The sequence below is a fragment of the Hermetia illucens genome, chromosome 3, assembly GCF_905115235.1.
Source record: "Hermetia illucens chromosome 3, iHerIll2.2.curated.20191125, whole genome shotgun sequence".
Taxonomy (NCBI): domain Eukaryota; kingdom Metazoa; phylum Arthropoda; class Insecta; order Diptera; family Stratiomyidae; genus Hermetia; species Hermetia illucens.
In genome coordinates this window covers 102,858,600-102,879,337 of record NC_051851.1, presented here as the reverse complement: position 1 = coordinate 102,879,337, position 20,738 = coordinate 102,858,600, and the positions used below count along the sequence as shown (strand labels likewise).

The 20,738-nt window shown below is 41.6% G+C and overlaps 1 protein-coding gene across 4 annotated transcripts in view; it reads left to right on the top strand.

The window, feature by feature from the left end:
* Positions 1 to 20,738, top strand: part of LOC119652975 (progestin and adipoQ receptor family member 4) — a 135,141-nt gene that overhangs the window by 61,910 nt on the left and 52,493 nt on the right. For all 4 annotated transcript variants that reach the window (XM_038057385.1, XM_038057384.1, XM_038057382.1 and 1 more), the window contains one exon: positions 7,247 to 7,462. In XM_038057385.1, coding sequence (XP_037913313.1) covers positions 7,247 to 7,462 — 216 coding nt within the window. The remainder of the gene's footprint in view (positions 1 to 7,246; positions 7,463 to 20,738) is intronic.

The following is a 20,738-nucleotide window of genomic DNA, read 5'->3' as shown; positions in this document are numbered from 1 at the left end:
AGATTAAGAAAAATGAAATCTGCGTTAAATCGATTGGAAAAATTTACTTGATGATACAAATTACAAATGATCAATGAAAATAACTGCAAGTGGGAAGGACAGCTGAACGGGGAAGTAATGAATACCCTTTTGTGGGAGTCCATGCGTCAGTGCAACCAACGTCTGCTTTGCAGTTAAATATCAAGTTCTAATTTAAATTTTTGGGGAAAATTCATTCCTTCAATGGGGGAAAAATTCACGCATGCATTTGTAATCAATTTTCAATTTCAATAGAAAAAGACTCGAGATTATATGGGGAACAGGTTATTCACATTCTTCATTTAACATCTTATTCTCTTTCATACAAAATCTTTAGCTTTAAAGCACACGTTGCGTCCGACCATGTTGGCTGCGTCCGATCGACTGGCTCTTCTCCCGAACTGATCCGTAACCTTCCATTCCTTTTTCTTTGCATCACAATCCTGTACGTTTGCTATAAATTTACGTGGTTACTTGCAGCACACCATGTACTCCTTCATGTCCCTATGTGAAAAGAAGGTTGCGCTGAATTAATGCGCTGGCAATGGGACTATGATATAAATCGCTACAATTTACTTAGCCGCTGAATGGAGTTCCAGGTGTAGTTGGTGTTCAGCTCCCACTTTTGGATGAAAATCTAGGCCCAAAAATTTATCCTTTGAATTCACTTAGGTGCATATCGTAAAAAGTCAGGCTCGCTCAATCCTTTGATATACTAAAGCCCCTTGCGCGTGAGGGTATTTTTGTTAGTGTCGTATTTATTTATTACTTCATTTTGTCCACTTTTATCTATTTCATATTAACTTAACCTGATTCATAAACTTAGTTAAAAAAGTTAAAGAAAAGTTCGCACGGCAGCCGGGATCTCGTCAGACGCTGCCTCATGACTCTGCCTCGAAGAATGGCGTGACCGTGACAGCGGCTCCGAATACTGCTTGCCTGGTTTATATCAAATTCAAAACCGTAACCGCCATCTTCAAGCAAAATTGTAGGTGTTTAAGCTGAAACCAGTCAAGGTTGCAAACATGGTGCTTCCGATGAAAATAATTCACATCCTTGCCGGGTTTTGAATTTGATGTTTTTTATGTGAACATTTTAATTTTACGGTTTTATATAAAACCGTCCGTCTTTCTGTCTTAAGGAACTGAAAATCCACCAGTCTATGGAGAGAGGGCCTCAGCACGTGATTTTGCAGTAATGTCAGTCAGAAGTATTGCTTCAGGTCACCGATTAAACCTATCGATGACTGTGAGGCAATACTTGTACCGTGCGAGTCTCCCAACGGGCCAATGATATCGAGATGGATGGTGTGGAAGCGCTTGGTCGACCGAGGGAATACGCCTACTTTCTTTCTTACGTGATGTTGTTGATTTTGCACTTTTGGCACGCGATGCACTGTCTAGCCCAAGAGTTTACATTCTTGTTTATGGACGGCCAGAAATATTGTCCAGTGTCTAACTGGTTCATCCTCCTGATACCTGGGTGAGCAAGATCGTGTATTGCGTGAAATATTTTCCTGCAAAAACAGGCCGGAATGAATGGCCTAGGTCCCTTGTCTGAGGTCTCGCAGAGTAAGTAGAAGTTTGAGCCGAAGATAGGAAACTCCTTGAACTTGTATTTGGTGTTTGCCTTCAGCCTCTGAAGTTGTGCGTCGTCTTTCTGCGACTCGGCGATTGCCATATAATCGGCCGCGGCGGAAACTGTGACCTCCGACATTCGAGACAAAGCGTTTGGAACGACGTTGTCTTTTCCAGACACATGTGGGATGTGAGAAGTGTGCTGACAGATGAATCTCAGTTGCTGAAGTTGGCGAGGGGACGCTTTGTCGGGTTTTTGTTTAAGTGTGAAAGTAAGGGGCTTGTGGTCCGTGAACATAGTGAACGGCCTGCCCTCAAGGGAGAAATGGAAGTATTTAATGAAAGGTACGTGGCGAGTAGCTTGTAGGCGCTGTAGTTACGTTGAACTGGGTTGAGTTATTTCGAAAAGAAGTTCAATGTTTGCCAGGTTTGATTCACCTATTGGTGAAGAGCGGCACCTACCACTGTGTCTGACGACGAACACAACTAGGGGTGCATCCGGTCGAGGAAATACCAGCAGTGTAGCATCAGCAAGCTGTTGTTTGACGGTTTCAAACGCCTGGACGGCTTCGCAACCTCGCGAGATTCTTTGGTTTTGGGCCAAGACCTTGGGCAAGAAACGACGATAGAAGTTTAACATTCCCAAGAACCTTCGCCGATCCTTCAGCGTGGTTGGCAGGGGAAAGTTCTTAATAGCTTCAACCTTGTCTGGATTAGGTTGGATTCCATCAGGGGTAATCCTGTTGCCGATAAATTCCACCTACTTCTGTAGGAATTTGAATTTAGAACGAGTCCTGCCTCATGGAGATATTGGAAAATGCACTCGAGATGATCCAACTGCTCAGCTTCGGAAGAAGAAGCGACCAAAACATCATTCATGTATACGAAACAGAAATTTAAGTTCCGTAGGACAGAGTGGATGAATCTCGGGATTGTCTGCACAACACAAAGCAAAAGTCATCCTGGTGAACTCGAAGTGTCCGAAATGTGTGCACATAGTCATTTTAGGTATGTCTTCGGGAGCAACAGGGATTTAATGCTACGTCCTGGCTAGTTTGTCGGTGAATGCGCGAAATTATGGATGAGCGAAATAGGATACTGGTCGGAAATTGTCTGACCATTCAGACGCCTGTAATCTCCGCAAGGCCCGTATTCGCCGGTTGGCTTAGGGGCCAAATGAAGTGGAGGTGACCAACCCTGCAAATATCCTGTTTCATTAAATCATCAAACTGTTTCCTTGCAACAGCTAGCTTCAGGGGCGATAGAGGACGCATCTTTGAAAAGATCGGGGAGCCGCTAGAGTTGATGTGGTACTGTAAATCGTGCTTAACCGGCTGAAAGAAACTATCTTCAGTAGTGATGTTGCGGTATTTCCGGGAAGATCCAACACCTCTGCGCCCCTGTCCACCAGAAAGCAACGCCTGCTCAGAGGGTCGAATATTGTAATGCGACGTGTTACTGTGCTCACCGGGGTACCCAGCGAGTTTAGTTTTTTGTTACATTAAAAGTGCATCCGGTGGTGCATTTAGTCGGTTGGGGTCCGAATTTTCGGTGGTATCAGATGGACTTCAACAGCTCTGAGCCGAACTTATCCCCACCCAGGTGCTTTTTTTCTGGAAATAACTGGCATTTATTCAGTAAGTGATTAAGCTTCGCTTCCTCATTCACTAAAAGCCGGCGTATGACTTGCTCCTTCAGCCGGACGTAGGAGTAGACCTCCAATACGTCCGCGAATAATCCAGTGATCCCAATTGGCGAAACTATGCCGCAGGATTGCGCTGCCAAAAGGGTGATAGCTGCCACCGGGGGAATTGCACATTCCGCGGTTTCCTCCTCCCGTGACATGTCAGTTAGAGAGTGAAGCCGAGAAGGGACAAAGGAGCGGAAAGGGCGAAAAAAAATCCTTTATATAATCGCAAAAAGACGACAAGGAATTGGCACATATCCAAGCTTAAACCGCCAATAGTTTGAGCCAAAGCTAGGATAAAGCTAGATTATTGTTTGGGATATGAGGGATCCTAAGTCCACATCCACTTGATGTTGCGGTTATATAAACTAGCGTGTGTTTTGAAGACGTTACCGACGCACGTATTCGTGCACTTCTTCAAAAATTCCGCAACATCACTACCGCACATAATCTTTCTGAGCCCCTTAAGCATGATGTTCAGCATCACATCAACACTACTGGTTCTCCATGTTTCTCTAAGGTGTGTCCGTCCATTACCACCGCAGAATCTTGCAGTTGCGCTGAAAGGGTTCGAAGAGCTTCTTAAGCAGGGCATTTTGCAGACCTTCAAGAATTTGTTGGTCTTCGTCACTTCACATGGTTCCTAACTCCACTGGCGAATGGAGACCTTGTGACGACTACAGACGTTCTGGCCATTCCAGACCGCTATCTCATACCAGTCATCCATTACTTTGCGCACTCTTTCGCGAACTGCTGTTTTTTTTTTTGTTTTTTAACCTTGGACTTAGTCAAGGCATGGAATGAAATCCTTGTAGCTCCCGAAGACATTCCGAAAACGGCAATATGCACACCTTTCGGACTTTCGGAGTTCATTAGGATGACGGGGGATGATGGAGTCCGGAAAGAAATATTGTAGTTGCTGATGTTTTGTCACATGTTGCAGAGGTCAAGATCCCCGCCACTGCCGATTTTCCGGCAATCGCGGAGGCGTAGAAAGACGACGCAGTTCTTCAGAACTTAAGGACCAACTCCAAATACAGATTTAGGCAGTTTCGTATCTTCGGCTCTACATCCAGTTGTGAGATCTCAGACAAGGGACCAAGGCCATATTTTCCGCCCAGTTCCAGAAAAGAAGTATTTCACGCCATTCATGAACTGTCCCATCCAGGTAATTGGACAACAAATCGGTTAGTCACCGCAAAATATTTCTGGCCGTCTATGAGCAAGGACATTAATTCTTGGGCCAGACAGTGCGTCGCATGCCAGAAGTGGAAAATAAAAAAGCATGTGAGCAAAGAGGTAGGAGTGTTCCCTCGGTCCACCAAGCGTTTCTACACAATCGGCCTCGACATCATTGGCCTTTTGCGAGACTCGCACGGTTTTAGGTATTGCCTCACAATCATCGAAACGTTCATGCGGTGGCCTGATGCGATTCCTCTGAAAAACATTACTGCTCAATCTTGGGCAGAGGCCCTCTGTCGAAAATTGATTCCATACTTTGGTGTGGCGGCAATTATAATCATGGACCTCTTTCCCTTTTCTCAGAGTTGTGCAAACTCCTCGAGTCTAAACGCCACCGGACAACCGCTTACCGCCTGCAGTCCAATGGAATGCTCGAAAGGTGGCGCAGAACGCTAAATGCCGCTATAATCGCCCAAGACAACCCTTCTTGGTCGCAGGTTCTGCTTGGCTTCCGAAAAGCCAATCGTGGAGAGTTTGCTCTAAGTAGTGCGGAGCTGGTATACGGGGAGAATCTGAGACTTGACAGCGACCCTGTTCTCGATATCATGTGTCGGGACTCAACGCTACCAGTCTGTTGCATCTACTCAAGGACGCAATGCCAAAACTGAAGCCGCCAACCACGTAAAAACCGGGACTGACGTGCTCAGCGGTCTCGAATCCTGTACGCCCGTCCTAATGTGGACGGATGCTGCTTGGCAGCCACTGCAGCCACCTTATGAAGGCCCCTTCAAAGTCTTCGGGTCAGACCGACATTACTATAGCCGCAACGTCGGGGCACGACCAGACGGGTCTCATTGGCTCGACTAAAGCCCTTCATCGAACAAGAAAACGCGACCAGGACGAAAGGCGCGCGACGCGTCCGCTTTGGCTTGGGGCAACCGAGTCGAGGGAGCTGTGGGTCCAGTTTCTCGCTGAAGCCCCCCTTTGTTTCAGCTGGGGGTGGAGTGTTGTGGCGGAGCGAACAACTTGCGTGTCGCACGCGCGCAAGTGCAAATCGAGTTGGCCACGACTTCGAAAAACGATTTTTGACAGCGAAAATTGTTTTTCGAAAGTTCAACCCAAGTTTATCAATATCAATATCGCACTAAATTGAAGATGCATATACATTATTAGCTTAAATATTCTTCTATTAGAAAAACATAAAATCTTTCACAACAGATGCTCCGAGTTTCTAGTAAGCATGATCCGATGCGAGTACAATGGGCCAACCCGGCCCGAGTGCTCAGAAGCTGTAGCTTCTCCCCCACCATACACAAGCATGATTTGCCTATTATTTTCGGCTATTTTGTTGTCGTTATTTGTGAAATCTGCTATAATACACAAAACTGTGGATTTGTTCGAATGCATTGTCGTATTCGTTTAGTCTCGTGTATCTTCTAGTTTGGGTCATACTTTTAAGCCAAATTTCTCCTTTGGCCAGGAATCGATATCGGCGATATCGAATTGGTGGACCTCGGCGCAAAACCGGAGTTCCTTATTAAGGCAGGCCTAGACCGGATAGCGATTGTTGTGCCGTTGATGATGATGATGAAGGAATCGATTTGATATGACCAGGATAGGCCACTATCTCGGATGACTTGTACAATAGCGTTCCATTTAATATCAATAATATCTTCCGGTTTATATATGTACACTAGTGCCAAAACATATTGTTAGTAGGTTTTGTAGCTTAATTTGGTCAAGTGGGAGTGAGATTATGTGCTCCTAGGATAAACTTTTCGGTAAATTACGAAAATATTGTAATACACTATTATAAATTTCATTTCGCCTCATGTTGGATTTTAATACCTAAATTTCATAGGGAGATATCAAACCGATTTTTCAATCGAAATTTTCCCTTGAATGGGTTTTGAGTAATTTGTTTCTACTTTATGTGGTCAATAGCATTCTTAAAACTATTTGACGAAACTAACATTTATTGCTGAACTTGTTCCTAAAGCTGGTACTACTACTAAGAGATATTATGACCACGAGGCTTCATTTCAACAGGAAATTTGAAGCACGTTGGAGTAACAGAGCAAACTGGAAAAGCAACTTATTAGCTTATACCCTTCACACCAAAGTACTTTGAATCAGTGGATAGTATATTCCAGGTGGAAATATACGCTATGGACAGATGCGCCTTCCCCAACTTTCAAAGATACTATTGGAGGTAGAACATTGGTATTCTGATCAAAAGCCAAGCGCCCCTCAAGGCAACCAGGTCTAAAGGTGTACTCCAAAGTGGTATGGGAAGGGAGGAATGGCCCTCGGCCTTATACTGGGCGAATCTACCAGAAATGGAGCAATCTAGGCGGCTCATGGGAAGATACGAAAATCAAGCGCTCGAAGGGTTGTTAGTGGGAATACTCCATGGTCATTGCCAGCTAAACTATCCCCTTGGGAAACTAGGAATATCTACGGACACTACCAGGCGCTAAGTTGAATTGGTTGTTTAACATACGAGTATTATAGTGATTAGCTATACTATAACCAGTAAGATGGACACAGTAGTTCTAGAACGCAGTGCAACGAAATACTCGCCATGCAGATATCTGCTCTAATAAAGTGAATAATAGTAATCTCTACAATTTTCAGTAATTAATTGCAAACATAAGATTATTTTATATTCCACTCAAATACATATTTATATTTGCATTAGTTTGCAATCCCATATTATATTTCATATTAATTGTTACACTGATATCAATTTGATAATTTATTTTTCTATCTTTTTACACAGGAATTCCCATCGTATACATTCTATACACCGTACCAGCATTGATACCATGGGAAAAAGATTTTCGCTTCTTATCACTTTGCCATTTGTTCGGTGCAGTAGCGCCTTGGTGCGGTAGTTTTGTTTACCATTTATTCATGAATTTGGAGAAAGGCGAGGATGTATATTACCGACTTTTGAAGATAGATATGCTGGGAATATGGGTTAGCCAAAGTTTCGGTAAGTATGGAAGGCAATTAAATTAACTTTATTTGGAAGCAAAACGATTTTTTAAGCAAACATTCTTTTAAAAAAGGCTTCACACGCATTTTTTAGATCAGATCAATGAAAGAAATTTCTAGTGCAAACTACAACCGAATACAAACTAATGAAAACAAACAAGTCGAGAAACCGGAAGCTTGACGCTTCAGGTATAAAAGGTTTTGTGTTTCCCTATGTGAGGAGCATAACGTAGTTCTCCATTAGCTTATAACATTGACCCGAAATATTGAAATAGCTGTTCTGAGTAGGTGACTGCCATTGCCAAAACTGAGTGATTTAAATATCTGGAAGGGTATTGCCATTGCCAGAACTCAGCGATTTAAATAACTCGAGTCAATGCTATCAGCCAATGGAGAACTGCGTAATGAAACTGTTTCACGCATTTACGCAACCTGGATGAAGTGGCTTTCCCCAACTGGTGTTCTTTGTGATTGACGTATCAGCACATGTCCCAAATCTAAAATTTACTGCAATGTCATCCGTCTGCCTTTCTCTATATTTCTGAGTATTGGCCGACTATAATGGACAAGGAACAGCATCTTGCGGTAATGGGGACGAAGATGTTGCATTGCACTGGTGGCGTGACACGTTTTGATTATGTTTGAAATGAGAATATCCGCGATCGAACGAGTTTGCACCGATCGTGGAAAAACTGCAAGAGAGGCGTTTTCGATGGTGTGGTCACGTAATTCACACTAACGAGAATTCAACAACCAGTATTGGTCAGAACATCGAAAGCAATGGTAAGCAACCAAAAAGCCAGCCAAAACAATGGTGGCTTGATATGCTGGATGGGGATTTAAAGGTCTCAAGATTACATCCTGATCAGGCATTTGATAAAATAAAATGACGAAACCTATCACCACAGGCCAACCCCGCTTGTGAACTGATGGCTGAACAAAAAGAAAATGATGTGAGGAGCGACGAGTGCACGACAGCTCCGTGTAATATAGCTAAAAATTCCATTGCCTTCTATTTCCTACAAAGCGATTTAAATAAATCATCTGATGGAAAGCCCTGTGTCGATAATGGTCAACCCCATACGCTTCAGACACTGAGTTTAATATTATTAGCAAATGCCAAGAATTTAATCAACATCAAATATAAACAAGTCGGAATTCCGGAAGCTCGCGCTCCGGGTATAAAGGTTTTGTGTTCATCTTATGTAAGCAATTTCAACGCACATTTTTCTATCTGTATATAGCTACAAATCCAACATAATCCTTCATATTTTCCCAAACTACGAGACATACGTACATATTACAGCCATAGATATTACGCTCACTCTAAACAAACAAACTGCCTATTTCTGAATATATGCAAGTATATAAATTGATCGTACCCATATTTCCGATTTACTTCTTATAGGGCCCATACACTGTCAAACAAATTGCGCAACGAAGCGATGCGCAACGTTGCGTTGTGCAATTGTAATTCCCGTACACTTAGTGAAATTTTGTTCAAACATTAGTTACAAGTTGGAAACGGAATGAGTAACATACCATTAAAATGTTATTGCGTCTCTCTGTATTGTTATCGGGAGGGGTAGAATGGTGGGTGTGACCCCCTCTGTAGCCCCCCTTCCACATTGGCACGATAATTACTCTACCTTATTTATGATTCGAAAATAGCCCCTTTCGGGTGCCATAACTTTGACAGAAGTGGAAAGGAGGGACATTTTTTTCTTCTATATATCTCTCCGGGTTAGCAAACTCACCTTACCATGATGACAACAAAATACCCTCCATTAGATGGAGGGAATTTGAAGGAGAGGACATCACTGTCCTTTAACGGGGTTAGAAGAAGGAAACCTTCCTTTCCTCTATCTGTCCTCCCCATTCTGTCCTCCTCATGGGATAGGTTTGAAAATTCAAGTTGGCCATGCTGATGTAAAAGGAACCCCACTTGGAATGGCCATAACCTTTTAAGGACGATGGGTGCATTGAGTTTTGAATGGGTTTGAACAGGAGGCACCATCCCCTTCCTCCTCCGTAAACTTTCCACCCCCTCCGGGGATGAGGTTGAAAATTGTGCGTTCTGGAAAATTATATTTCAGTCGTGACCTGACAAATATTGTGCAACGGAGCACAATATTCACACACACTACACAACGCGTTGTGCAAACGTCTCCGTTGAGCAAAAGATTTCAAACATGATTGAAACTCGTCAAACATTTGCGCAACGCACCAAACGCGCCCATACATTAGCAAATTATTGCGCAACGGCCTGCGTTGCACAATTTGTTTGATAGTGTATGGGCCCTATTATATCTATCTGAATTAGGCACTACCTAAAAAACTAAAACAAAATAATTCTTTTCGACCCCATCCCTAGGAACTCATTTCGGGGTGGTATTGACGAATTTATATCTGATGATGACGTCATGCAGGTTGTAGAGTGCACGAAATTCACAAAAAATGGTAAAGTTTCACCCTGTATAACTTTATTAATAATAGTTGGATTTTCTTCAAACTTGACCAAATTGTGCACTCTGTTCTTCCTTACACGCATGCCAAATTTTGTACTTCTGGGATGAACATAAGGGGGTGCCGGGAAAATTTCTAAAATGTGGGAAATATACTATTATTAACTTTATTTGTGCAGATATCGGAACCGGATATATTTTGAGGCCTAGATTTCATAGAGATGCATCACTGTGATTTTTTTCGGATTTTTCGGCTAGAAAGGTTCTGAGAATGAGAACTGTTACACTTTTTGGGTGTCATATTTTGAGCCTTCACTCCCCTATGTTTAACCTGATTTCAAATATTGAAACAGTTTCGAAAAGTACTAATTGAAACCTTTCATTTGATACCCCACGTGGCTCCATTCGGTGAAAAAAAAAATGTTCACCCTCCATTCACGCCCTTAAACTAAACACAAAATGGCGCCACTTACTGCATGTAAAGGGAACACCAGATTACATACTCCCACCAATTTGTTTCACATAAAACCTTAAAAGGGGCTAGGGAGAATTAGATTCTTCTTGAATGGAATTTTAAAATTTCACTCGAATGTCAATTATTCTCGTTAATTATGACGTCAGCATCTTATTTGTATGGCGTAGGATGCTGTTAATTCGCACGAAATTGATAAGTTTGAACTGCTATAACTTGGCGTTAAGGGCCAGATTTTCATAAAATTTTGCACGTGTATACGAAATATTGTTCTCTATGCTGGTGGAAAATTCTGAAGTCCTACGATGAATTTAAGGGGGGTATTACAGTAAATTTCCAAAAGTTAGTAATATTCTATTAGTAAGTTTATTTGAGCAGATATCGGAATGGGACATATTTTGAGGCCTAGATTTCATCTAGATGCACCACACTTATTTTTTTCGGATTTTTGGGTTGGGTAGTTTCCGAAAATGAGTCCTGTCTCACTTCAAGTGCGTGCATTTTGTCTTCTTACTCACGCACTTTGCAATTCATGCCAAAACTAATGTCAGTTTCGGAAAGTACAAATCGAGACCTTTCAGTTGATACCCTACACAAATATATTCGGTGAAAAAAATTTTTGAATCCCCCCTTTGCATGTATGGGGAGCCCCCCTTTAAACTCCATCTAAATTTATGCCACTCGCTGCATGCGGGATTTAATAGCTTCCATCTGTCCACCGAATTTCGTTCGGATCGTTTTAGCCGTTTTGGAGAAAAATGCGTGTGACAGACAGACAGACAGACATTGAATCGATTTTAATAAGGTTTTGTTTTACACAAAACCTTAAAAATTATCTCGAGTAACTTGTCCAAAACTGGAATGATCGCCTCATGCAATACGATCTCAGATTCAATCTGAATAAAACTGAATTTTTGACGACCGATCCCTATGAAACAGGTAATACCACTGTCAGTGGCAGTGACCTGCCAAGGCCAATGGCTGATAACTACGTTATGAAATAACTTCACGCATTAGCGCAACCTGGATGAAGTGACGTTCTACAATTATTATTCTTTATGATGGACCTATCAACGAAAGTCTCAAATTTAAAACGTACCGTCGGCCCTGTCCACCTATATGGTTCTGAGTGTTGTCGAATATAAAAGAAAATGAACGCCATTTTACGTTAAGGTAGATGAAGATGCTACGTTGTGGAGGATACTCGCGATTGATATGGAGTTGCACCGAGAGTGGAAAAATTGAGAGAGAGGCGTCTTCGATGGTATTGTCATGTAATTCGCGCTAACGAGAATTCACTGGATAAGATTGGTCGAAGTCAATATTAGGCTACCAAAAGGCCGACCAAAACAATTGTGGGTTGCTACGCTGGACAAAAATTTGAAAGCTTCGCGGCCAGCTGTCCAGGTGAAGGGATCACCAACATTTTTATTCTGTAGAAAGGCAATCCTAGATAAAAAAGCTGCTTGAATTTATCGCTTCAGTTGGTCTGATGACCGCGAACGTAGCGTGCGCTCCTAGTTTCGTGGGGCCAAGAAAAAGTGAATAATCGAACTGACAATCTACACTTCCAAGTTGTTAGAGTTGATCAGAGACTGACGCTAGACGAACCCTTACTATTAAATGGCCGTTACTTGGAATTTTGTCTAACTATAGTCTGTTCGCCTGGCTGTAATACAAAAACGGAATCCAAGAAAAACGGACTGGACAAAGTTCAATGGACTTCTTGGCAACAAAGTTCAGCTGTCTAGGGGACTCCTTTGGCGATAGGAGATCAATTGGGAACTATGAGTCACACACTTTTAGAGTACTTTGTAGAGGCTTGTCCTATTACTCTACGCCAAAGCTGTAAAACGGCTCCCTGGTGAAACCTACAAAGACTCGGAAAATCAACCAGATGACTTGTGAACAGTGCTAGTAATAGCAAAAAGAATGAAAAAGAGGCTCGTAAAACGTTCGAAGCGAAACTCCTTTAGAGCATACTTCAAGGCTGAGTACCCTCTTTGAAAGGGATGAGCCGACCAAGTTGGATCCGACCAAATTGGGTCCGGAAATATAATTCATTTTAAACACAATATCAGTCTCGCATTCCTGTTTTAGAATATAGTAGATTCACACGAACACGCAAATTTTGACTTCCTATAACTTTGTTGTCGGGGTTTTTACGAAAATTTCCAGCATTATCGGATAGTTTATTTTTTTATAACGGAATTTCTTTAATCTCATTACAGCATGCAATGGCTTAAGATGTGTTTTGATTTTAAATTTTTCGATGAGAGAATAAAGCCGGTATCATTCTAAGCTTTTAAACCCTGACTCCCCTAATAATGGTTAACAAAACTAAAACTGTTTGATAAAGATGTGGATTTGGAGAAAACCAAATTAGTTTCTCAGCTATTGCAGATAACCTTTTTCCTTACAACATGTTCAATTATCATCTTCAACAACAATGCAATGCATATATCTATGGTTTCGTTGAACTAAATTAGAATGAACTCACTTTCGAAGTAGTGAAGTGGAAAATTGATATTACTTTTCTAGCCAATCAAAATTCTTCATATTTAGATTTTTACAGAGTACTGGTTGCTTGAAATAAATCCAAATCAATATATACTTGTTTGCGGTAAGTAATGTTATGAATGATTTCGTAAATGCTATCATTTCGAAAAACTGCGCATGTCCTTACAATAGAAGGTCGCATAAAGAGAAATTCTTTGGGTGTTGATTTGAATTGATTAATGATGCGCTCAGGACGTAAGTCGATCATTAATATATATAATTCAGATCAACGATTAATCAAATCAATAGTTCAAATTTAATCTTTTGAAGAATTTCCAATGAATTGCATTCATAACCTACAGTATAGATTGGCTTTGACGTTACCACTGCATAATATGTTTTTATATTTGTTGGCTTGCGCTTTATTTTTGGTTGAAATTCGTTGGGTTTCCCATTTAATTCTTACCATGGCTTTCCAAAAAGCTTATTTTTCCTAAACATGACCAATAACCGAATTGCGTCAAGTTTTTTCAAGTTTCGGGTAGAACCGAAACCTTATTAAAATCGTTTTATTATCCGCCGTTTGTGTTTCCTGCGCACACTTCTGTCGGGACCGGCTCACCGATTGAAATCAAATTTGGTAGCTACATATATGTAACATAGACTGTGAAATCTCACGCGCACTGTGAAAGGCACGAGTGAAAGCAAGCAAAGGGTGTACATTTCTGTTCTCCGAATATAGCCGTATAGGATATCAAATGAAAAACCTCGATTCTTTACAAAACAGTTATAAGATCTGACCCCGTTACAAGGAAATAAACCTTTTATTTGCAATAAAATCAATTAAAATTATTAATTAAATTGCTTTGATATACATACGCAGTTCTAGCCACAATTTATTTAATATGCAGTTAACAGTTAGACTCGAAGGTATGCACTTGTAAATATTTTTTCAAGCCTATTACTACGGTTCCAGAGGTTATTAAAACACCTCCACAAAGCCCTTAAATCTTCAACTTTAATCTTATTGAACATTAATGGGAAGAACGCCTAACGATACACCGTATTTCAAATAAAACATTGGTTAGGGAAAAACTAAAAGAAAAGTGGGAGAATATAGATAAAAAATTATGCGTAAAATTAGTAAAATATATTCCAAATAGATTGCGAGTAGTAATTAAAATTAAAGTAGGTCCCACTAAATATTAAATAGGTATTTTTAATGAATTTCAGTCTTTTACCCAAATACTTTTCTGACCATAATTTCAAGCAGGAAGAGATGAAATGAATTTTTATATTACCATTTCAAGTTAAAAGTTAATTAATTTTAATCTAGGATGTTCTTTATATTGTCGTTATTGAATTAAAACAAGTCGGAATACCGGAAGCTCGCGCTTCGGGTATAAAGGTTTTGTGTCCATCTTATGTAAGAAACTTCAATGTACATTTTTCTCTCTATAGCTACAAATCCAACATAATCCTTCATATTTTTGAAAACTAAGAGATATACGTACATATTACAACCATAGATATGATCACCCTAAACAAACAAACTGTATATTTCCGAATACTGCACATATATATGCACATATATAAATTGATCGTACTCATATTTCCGATTTACCTCGTGCACAAAAGCATACATATGTACATATATAGTACGTATATTAAATACGGCTGGTTTAATGTACAAATATATCTTTCTGAATTAGACACTAGCCACAAACTTCATTAGCACGCATATACTATAATATATACCTACATACACACATGTCTGTTTGGAGTAATTCATATACAAATGACTAAAAATCTAAAACAAAATATTATAATTCTTTGCGACTCCATTCATATGAACTTACTTCCTTGTGGTATTAACGAATTGATATGGGTTAATGACGTCATACACGTTGTAGAATGCACGAAATTCATAAAAAATGGCAAAGTTTCACCCTCTGTAACTTTGTTAATAATAGTTGGATTTTCTTCAAACTTGACCAAATTGTGCACTGTGTTATCCCTTATACCCTGTACTGGGATGGAGATAAGATGGGTTGCCAGATAAATTTCTCAAATGTGGAAATACGCTATTATTATTTTTTTCTTTGCAGATATCGGAACCGAATGTATTTTGAGGCCTAGATTTCGTAGAGATACACTACTGTGATTTTTTTCAGATTAGGTTCTGAGAACGAGACCTGTTACACTTTCTGATGATCATATTTTGAGCCCTCACTCACCTATGTTTCACCCGATATCAAATATGGAGCCAGTTTCAAAAACTACTAATTGAGCTCTTTCGTTTGATACCCCACATGGGCACATTTTATGAAAAAAACTTAACACAAAATGGCGCCACTTGCTATATGTAAAGGGAACAACAGATCGCATGCTCCTACCAATTTGCGTAACAATCGGTGTCGCCATTTCCGAATAAATCGGGTGTGACAGACGGACCGACACAAAAACCCTTAAAAAGTTTATTTAGTTATTCCGTTATTTGGGCATTTTTATTTACACATAAAAATAAAGTAAGTTACTTGCCCCAATACTTTTTTTAGTGAATGTACTTTTTCACTAATCCGTAGGAAAAAGGTGCCGATCAAACCAACGCATTGACAACATTGTGCATTGTGTGGGAGTCAATCAAAGTTCCATTTTGCTTGCTTGCTTTATCCCGTCCATGCTCAAGTTCAGATCATTTTGAAATCTTGGGTTTTCGCCTTGATTTTACTGCTTTGAGAGGCAAGAGGGTGAGTTGTAGCTCAATAGTAACTAGTTCACTATCACTCACTCAAACGAGGGCAAAAAAAGCTAGTAATCTGGGGTGGTTGGTTTTGATCTGAAGGTGTGTTAGGGATAAATGGCTACCATATATTACAATAAACAGCCAACGTTGTTTCGGTTGACCTTTTTGCCGTTTCCCAATGACTTCAATGTTCAGACCAGACTTGGCGAGTGAGTTTTTGTCTGTCTGTATGTTTGTCTGTCACATTCACTTTTCTCAGAAACGACTGTATCGATTGACACGAAATTTGGTGGGAAAGTGGGAACTGTGGACGCCCAGACAATCAGTGAGTGATATTTTTGTACGTTGGGATTTAGGGGGGGGGAGGTCTCCATACATGCAAAAACAAGCCGTAAATTTGTTTTTTCACCGAATATAGTCATGTTGGGTATCAAATGAAAGGTCTTGATTAGTACTTTTCGATCATTTGACATTTGTTAGAAAAGCGGGGAGTGGGAGGGGTGGAAAGTGATGATTTCCTTAATGGACCCATTCAAACTACCCAACCAAAAAATCTAAAAGAATCATGAAGCTGCCTCTATTTGGTGTCTAGGCCTCAAAATACTCTCCATATCGACATCTGTTCAAATTAAGTAAATAATAGTATATTACCGTATTTTTGGGGAAATTGAGTAAAAACCTCCCTTAAGTTTATCCCAGAACTATAAAAGTTTGTATTAGTGTAGAATATAATAAGGAACATGTTATCGCCAAATCAAAATCATACTATTATTAACAAAGTTACGGTAGCCCAAAGTTGACTTTACCCTCTCAATACAATATCACACTGAAGTGAGTAGTCTGACATGCTAAATGCATATACATAACGGGCTACGTAAAAATGGGACAGTTCTGCACGCAAATATACTCACAGAAGAAGCAAACAAAACTTTTTATACCTGAAGCGCCGGGCTTCCGGTTTCCCTAATTGTTATTTCATCAGCGCGACCATCGACGACACCTCTCTCGCAATTTCCCCACGTTCGATGCAATCCCATATCGGTCGCGGATGTTTTCATTTCGAATATCGGATCAAATGCGGTAAATTTTCACTTGAGATATTCGTTGATGTGTCGATCGCTACTTCATCTAAGTTGTATTGGAATGTGAAGCAATTTCATAACGCAATTGCACTGGGGCTGAACCCTAGATGTCCCGTGTGACAATGTCCATAACAAGAACAAAGAAAAGTGATGAGAGGGATGATGTTGGATGAACATTGACATAGATAGGAAGCGGTTTTAGTATACCTGCCACACTTCGGATCATGGCAGAGAAATTTAACCCAAAGCACGAGTTTCGCCGACACTGGGTGTTACCGCAGATCTAGAAACGCAATGTAAAGAGGGCGACGCTTTTCACGGTGCACCTTTATAAGGACCCGCGCAGCGTCTATTGAATCAGTAGTTCTGCAGTTTTTAAGAAACGAGGCTTGGTTCACTGTTGTTTGAACTATCTCCCGTATACGGTTATCAAGAATGCGTGCAAAAATCTTCACGATATGGGACAGCAATCAACAAAATCGAACCGCACTGGCCAAACGGGAAGAATAAGGATAGGAGAATACAACTTTGAGACCGTTGATAATTTCTCGTATCTAGGGTCGAAAATCACAATCAATAACAGTTACGATGATGAAATCCGCGCATGGTTGTTGTCAGCCAACAGAGCCAATTTGAGCTTACAAAAACTGTTCCGCTGGAAACGTCTCATCATAGGGTCAAAGCTCTTACTGTACAAGACAATGATCTTGCCAGTCCTCATGTATTCCTCGGAGACTTGGGTTCTTAGCAAGAAGAATTGCGAACTCGAGAGAAGAATCCTCCGAAGAATTTTTGGCCCCTACATGAGGATGGACGATTCCGTAGCCTACATAACGACGAAATCTATGAGCGATACCACAACCGTCTGATTGTGGATAAAATCCGGCTCAATAGGTTACGATGCGCGGCTCACTTAATCCGTATGGATGAGGATGATCCAGCTCGGAAAGTCTATAAGGGCAATATCTATGGTAGAAAAAGAAGACGAGGCAGACCCTGCCTAAGATGGAGCGATGGCGTAGGTCAGGACGCCAGAGAGCTTTTGGGGATATCGAATTGGTGGAATTCGGCGCAAACCCGGGATGTCTGGAGTTCCTTATTTAGGCAAGCTCAGACTGGATACCGGTTGTTGCGCCGTTGATGATGATGATGATGGGACAGCAATTGTATCGGATGGTAATTTTAACATTATGTTGGACTACTTTTCTCCTTCCATATAAGAATGGTAGTATGTTCTTACTAGCCAAATAGTTTTCTAGCCTCCACGATAATCGGATTGAAGAATTCTCTGAACTACAATACTGAGTCCCAGCTGTGGCTGTTGCTTTCGCCTATTTCGTTCGTTTAATTACTTCCTCGACTTCAGTGGAATTTCTTCAAATTTTTTTTTTCCTCAGCCTTTGTCCCGTTCACAAGCGGGGTCGGCTCGTCGTGATCGGCTTCGCCATTTGGCTCTATCGAATGCCTGATCTGGGTGCAATCTCGAGGCTTTCAAATCCCCATCCAGCGTATCAAGCCACCGTTGCTTAGGTCTGCCTTTTGGTCGTTTACCATCGACTTCGATGTTCAAACCAATCTTTGCAAGTGAATTCTCGTTTGCGCGAATTGCGTGACCATACCATCGAAGACGCCTCTCTCGCAACTTTTCCACGATCGGTGCAACCCCATAACGATCGCGGATATCCTCATTTCGGATGTGATCTAAACGTGTGACGCCACTAGTCCAACGCCGTTCATTGTCTTTTATGGTCGGCCAACACTCAGAACCATAGAGAGCGACTGGACGGACAACATTGCGGTAAATTTTAGATTTGAGATGTTCGTTGATACGTCGATCACAAAGGACACCAGTTGTGGAACGCCACTTCATCCAGGTTGCGTTAATGCGTAAAGCAATTTCATAACGCAGCTCTCCATTGGCTGATAGCGTTGACCCGAGGTATTTAAATCGCTCAGATCTGGGCAGATCACTGCCGCTGACAGTGATTGTGCCTGTTTCATGGGGATCGGTCGTCAAAAATTCAGTTTTGTTTAAATTCAATCTGAGACCGTGTTGCATGAGGCGATCATTCCATTTTTGAACAAGTTGCTCGAGATCATTTTTGCTATCAGATGCTAGGAAAACATCATCTGCATAAAGCAGTGTGTAGGGCGCTGGACGTTGGATATCCCGTGTGACGGTGTCCATAACAAGGACAAAGAGGAGTGGTGAGAGGGCACTTCCTTGATGAACTCCAACAGAGACACGAAGCGGTTTTGATACACCCGCCATACTTCGAACTTTACTTTTCGGATCGTGGTAGAGCAATTGAACCCAGCGCACGAGTTCTTCTGGCACGAAGTGTTGTCGTAAAGCATACCAGATGAGTTCGTATGGTACACGGTCAAACGCTTTCTCTAGATCCAGAAATGCAATGTAAAGAGGGCGATGCTTCTCATGGTGTTTCTCCATGAGTAACCGCGCAGCGTGTATTGCGTCAGTAGTTCCGCAGTTCTTGACAAATCCGGCTTGATTCACGGTTATTTCAACGATTTCGCGAATACGGTTGTCAAGAATGCGTTCAAAAATCTTCATGGTATGGGAAAGTAACCGGATCGGACGGTAATTTGAACATTCTGCTGGACTACCTTTCTTTTTCCATATTGGAACAGTGGTACTTTCTTGCCAGTCAGATGGTGTTCTTCCTTCCTGAATAACCCGGTTAAAGAATTCACTCAGCCACGGTGTTGGGTCCCAGCTCTTTGCTTTCCAGAGCTCAGATGCGATGTCGTCAGGTCCTGTTGCTTTCCCCGATTTCATTTGTTTTATTGCCTCCTCGGCTTCAGTTGCGCTGACTGGTGGAACTGCTCCAAATGTCGGCAATGATTGTGGAAGTGGAGGATGAGCAAATTCTTCAGTTGAAATCTGCTCGAAGTATTCTCGCCATCTATCCGTCGCGGCTCGACGATCAGTAAGCAAAGCACCGTTCTTGTCATTAACACGACAGAAATGTTCGATATCCTGTGTGCGTTCATCACGGTTTTTAGCAAGTCGGTACAGATCTCTCTCGCCATCCCGAGTGTCCAGTTTATCGTAAAGATTTTTGAAATGGTTCGCTCGGGTGACAGCGATCGCTTTCTTTGCTTCCCGGTTGGCATTCTTATAAATTTGCCAATTAGCAGGCGTTTTATCGTCGAGAAATTTGTGGTAGAGGCGTTTCTTTTCACGGACCTTCATTTCAACATCATCATTCCAAAGCCAAGTATCTCGGTTGATGTACTGCTTACCCGGCTTGGTGACCCCGAGGGTTGCAGAGGCCGCTTTGTGGATCGTATCTTTCATTTGGTTCCATGATTCTTCCACATTCGTAATAGTTGGCAATCGTATGAGTGAGACCGTTTCTTCGTTCTTCTCACCAAATCGCCACCATTTAATGCGCGGCGGGCCAGTGCGTTCCTCACGCCGTTTTATCGGTGGCTTAATTCGCAGGACAGCAATCAACGGCCGATGTTGAGGTGCGATGGTCTCATAGGGAACGACTTTGCAATCAGTGACAGTGGTAAAATGTTGACGTCTTATGAGAATATAGTCGATTTGCGTTTTATTGTTCCCACTATAAAATGTGGGAAGATGAGACAATCGTTTGATGAACCATGTATTCATAAGTACAAGGTCATGGGTGTCCGCAAAATCGATTATATGCGCGCTCCGAACCCCTTTCCCCCATGGCACCTGTTACCGTCTGCCTTTTCACCCACATGACCATTAAGGTCGCCGGCAATGATTATGTAATCGTCAGCAGGCACGTGACAAGTCTTTTCATCGAGAAGTTGCCAGAAGGCATCTTTCTCGGCATCAGGTCGGCCTGTCTGTGGTGCATACGCGGTGAAGAAGTGAATAGTGCGATCAGCTGATATAATGGTGAGCTTCATCAGCCGATCATCAAATCGTTCGACTTCTTTAATGGCATCACGGAAACCCTCTGAGATGGCAATGCCAACACCATATTGAGTGTGTGGGTTACCAAAAT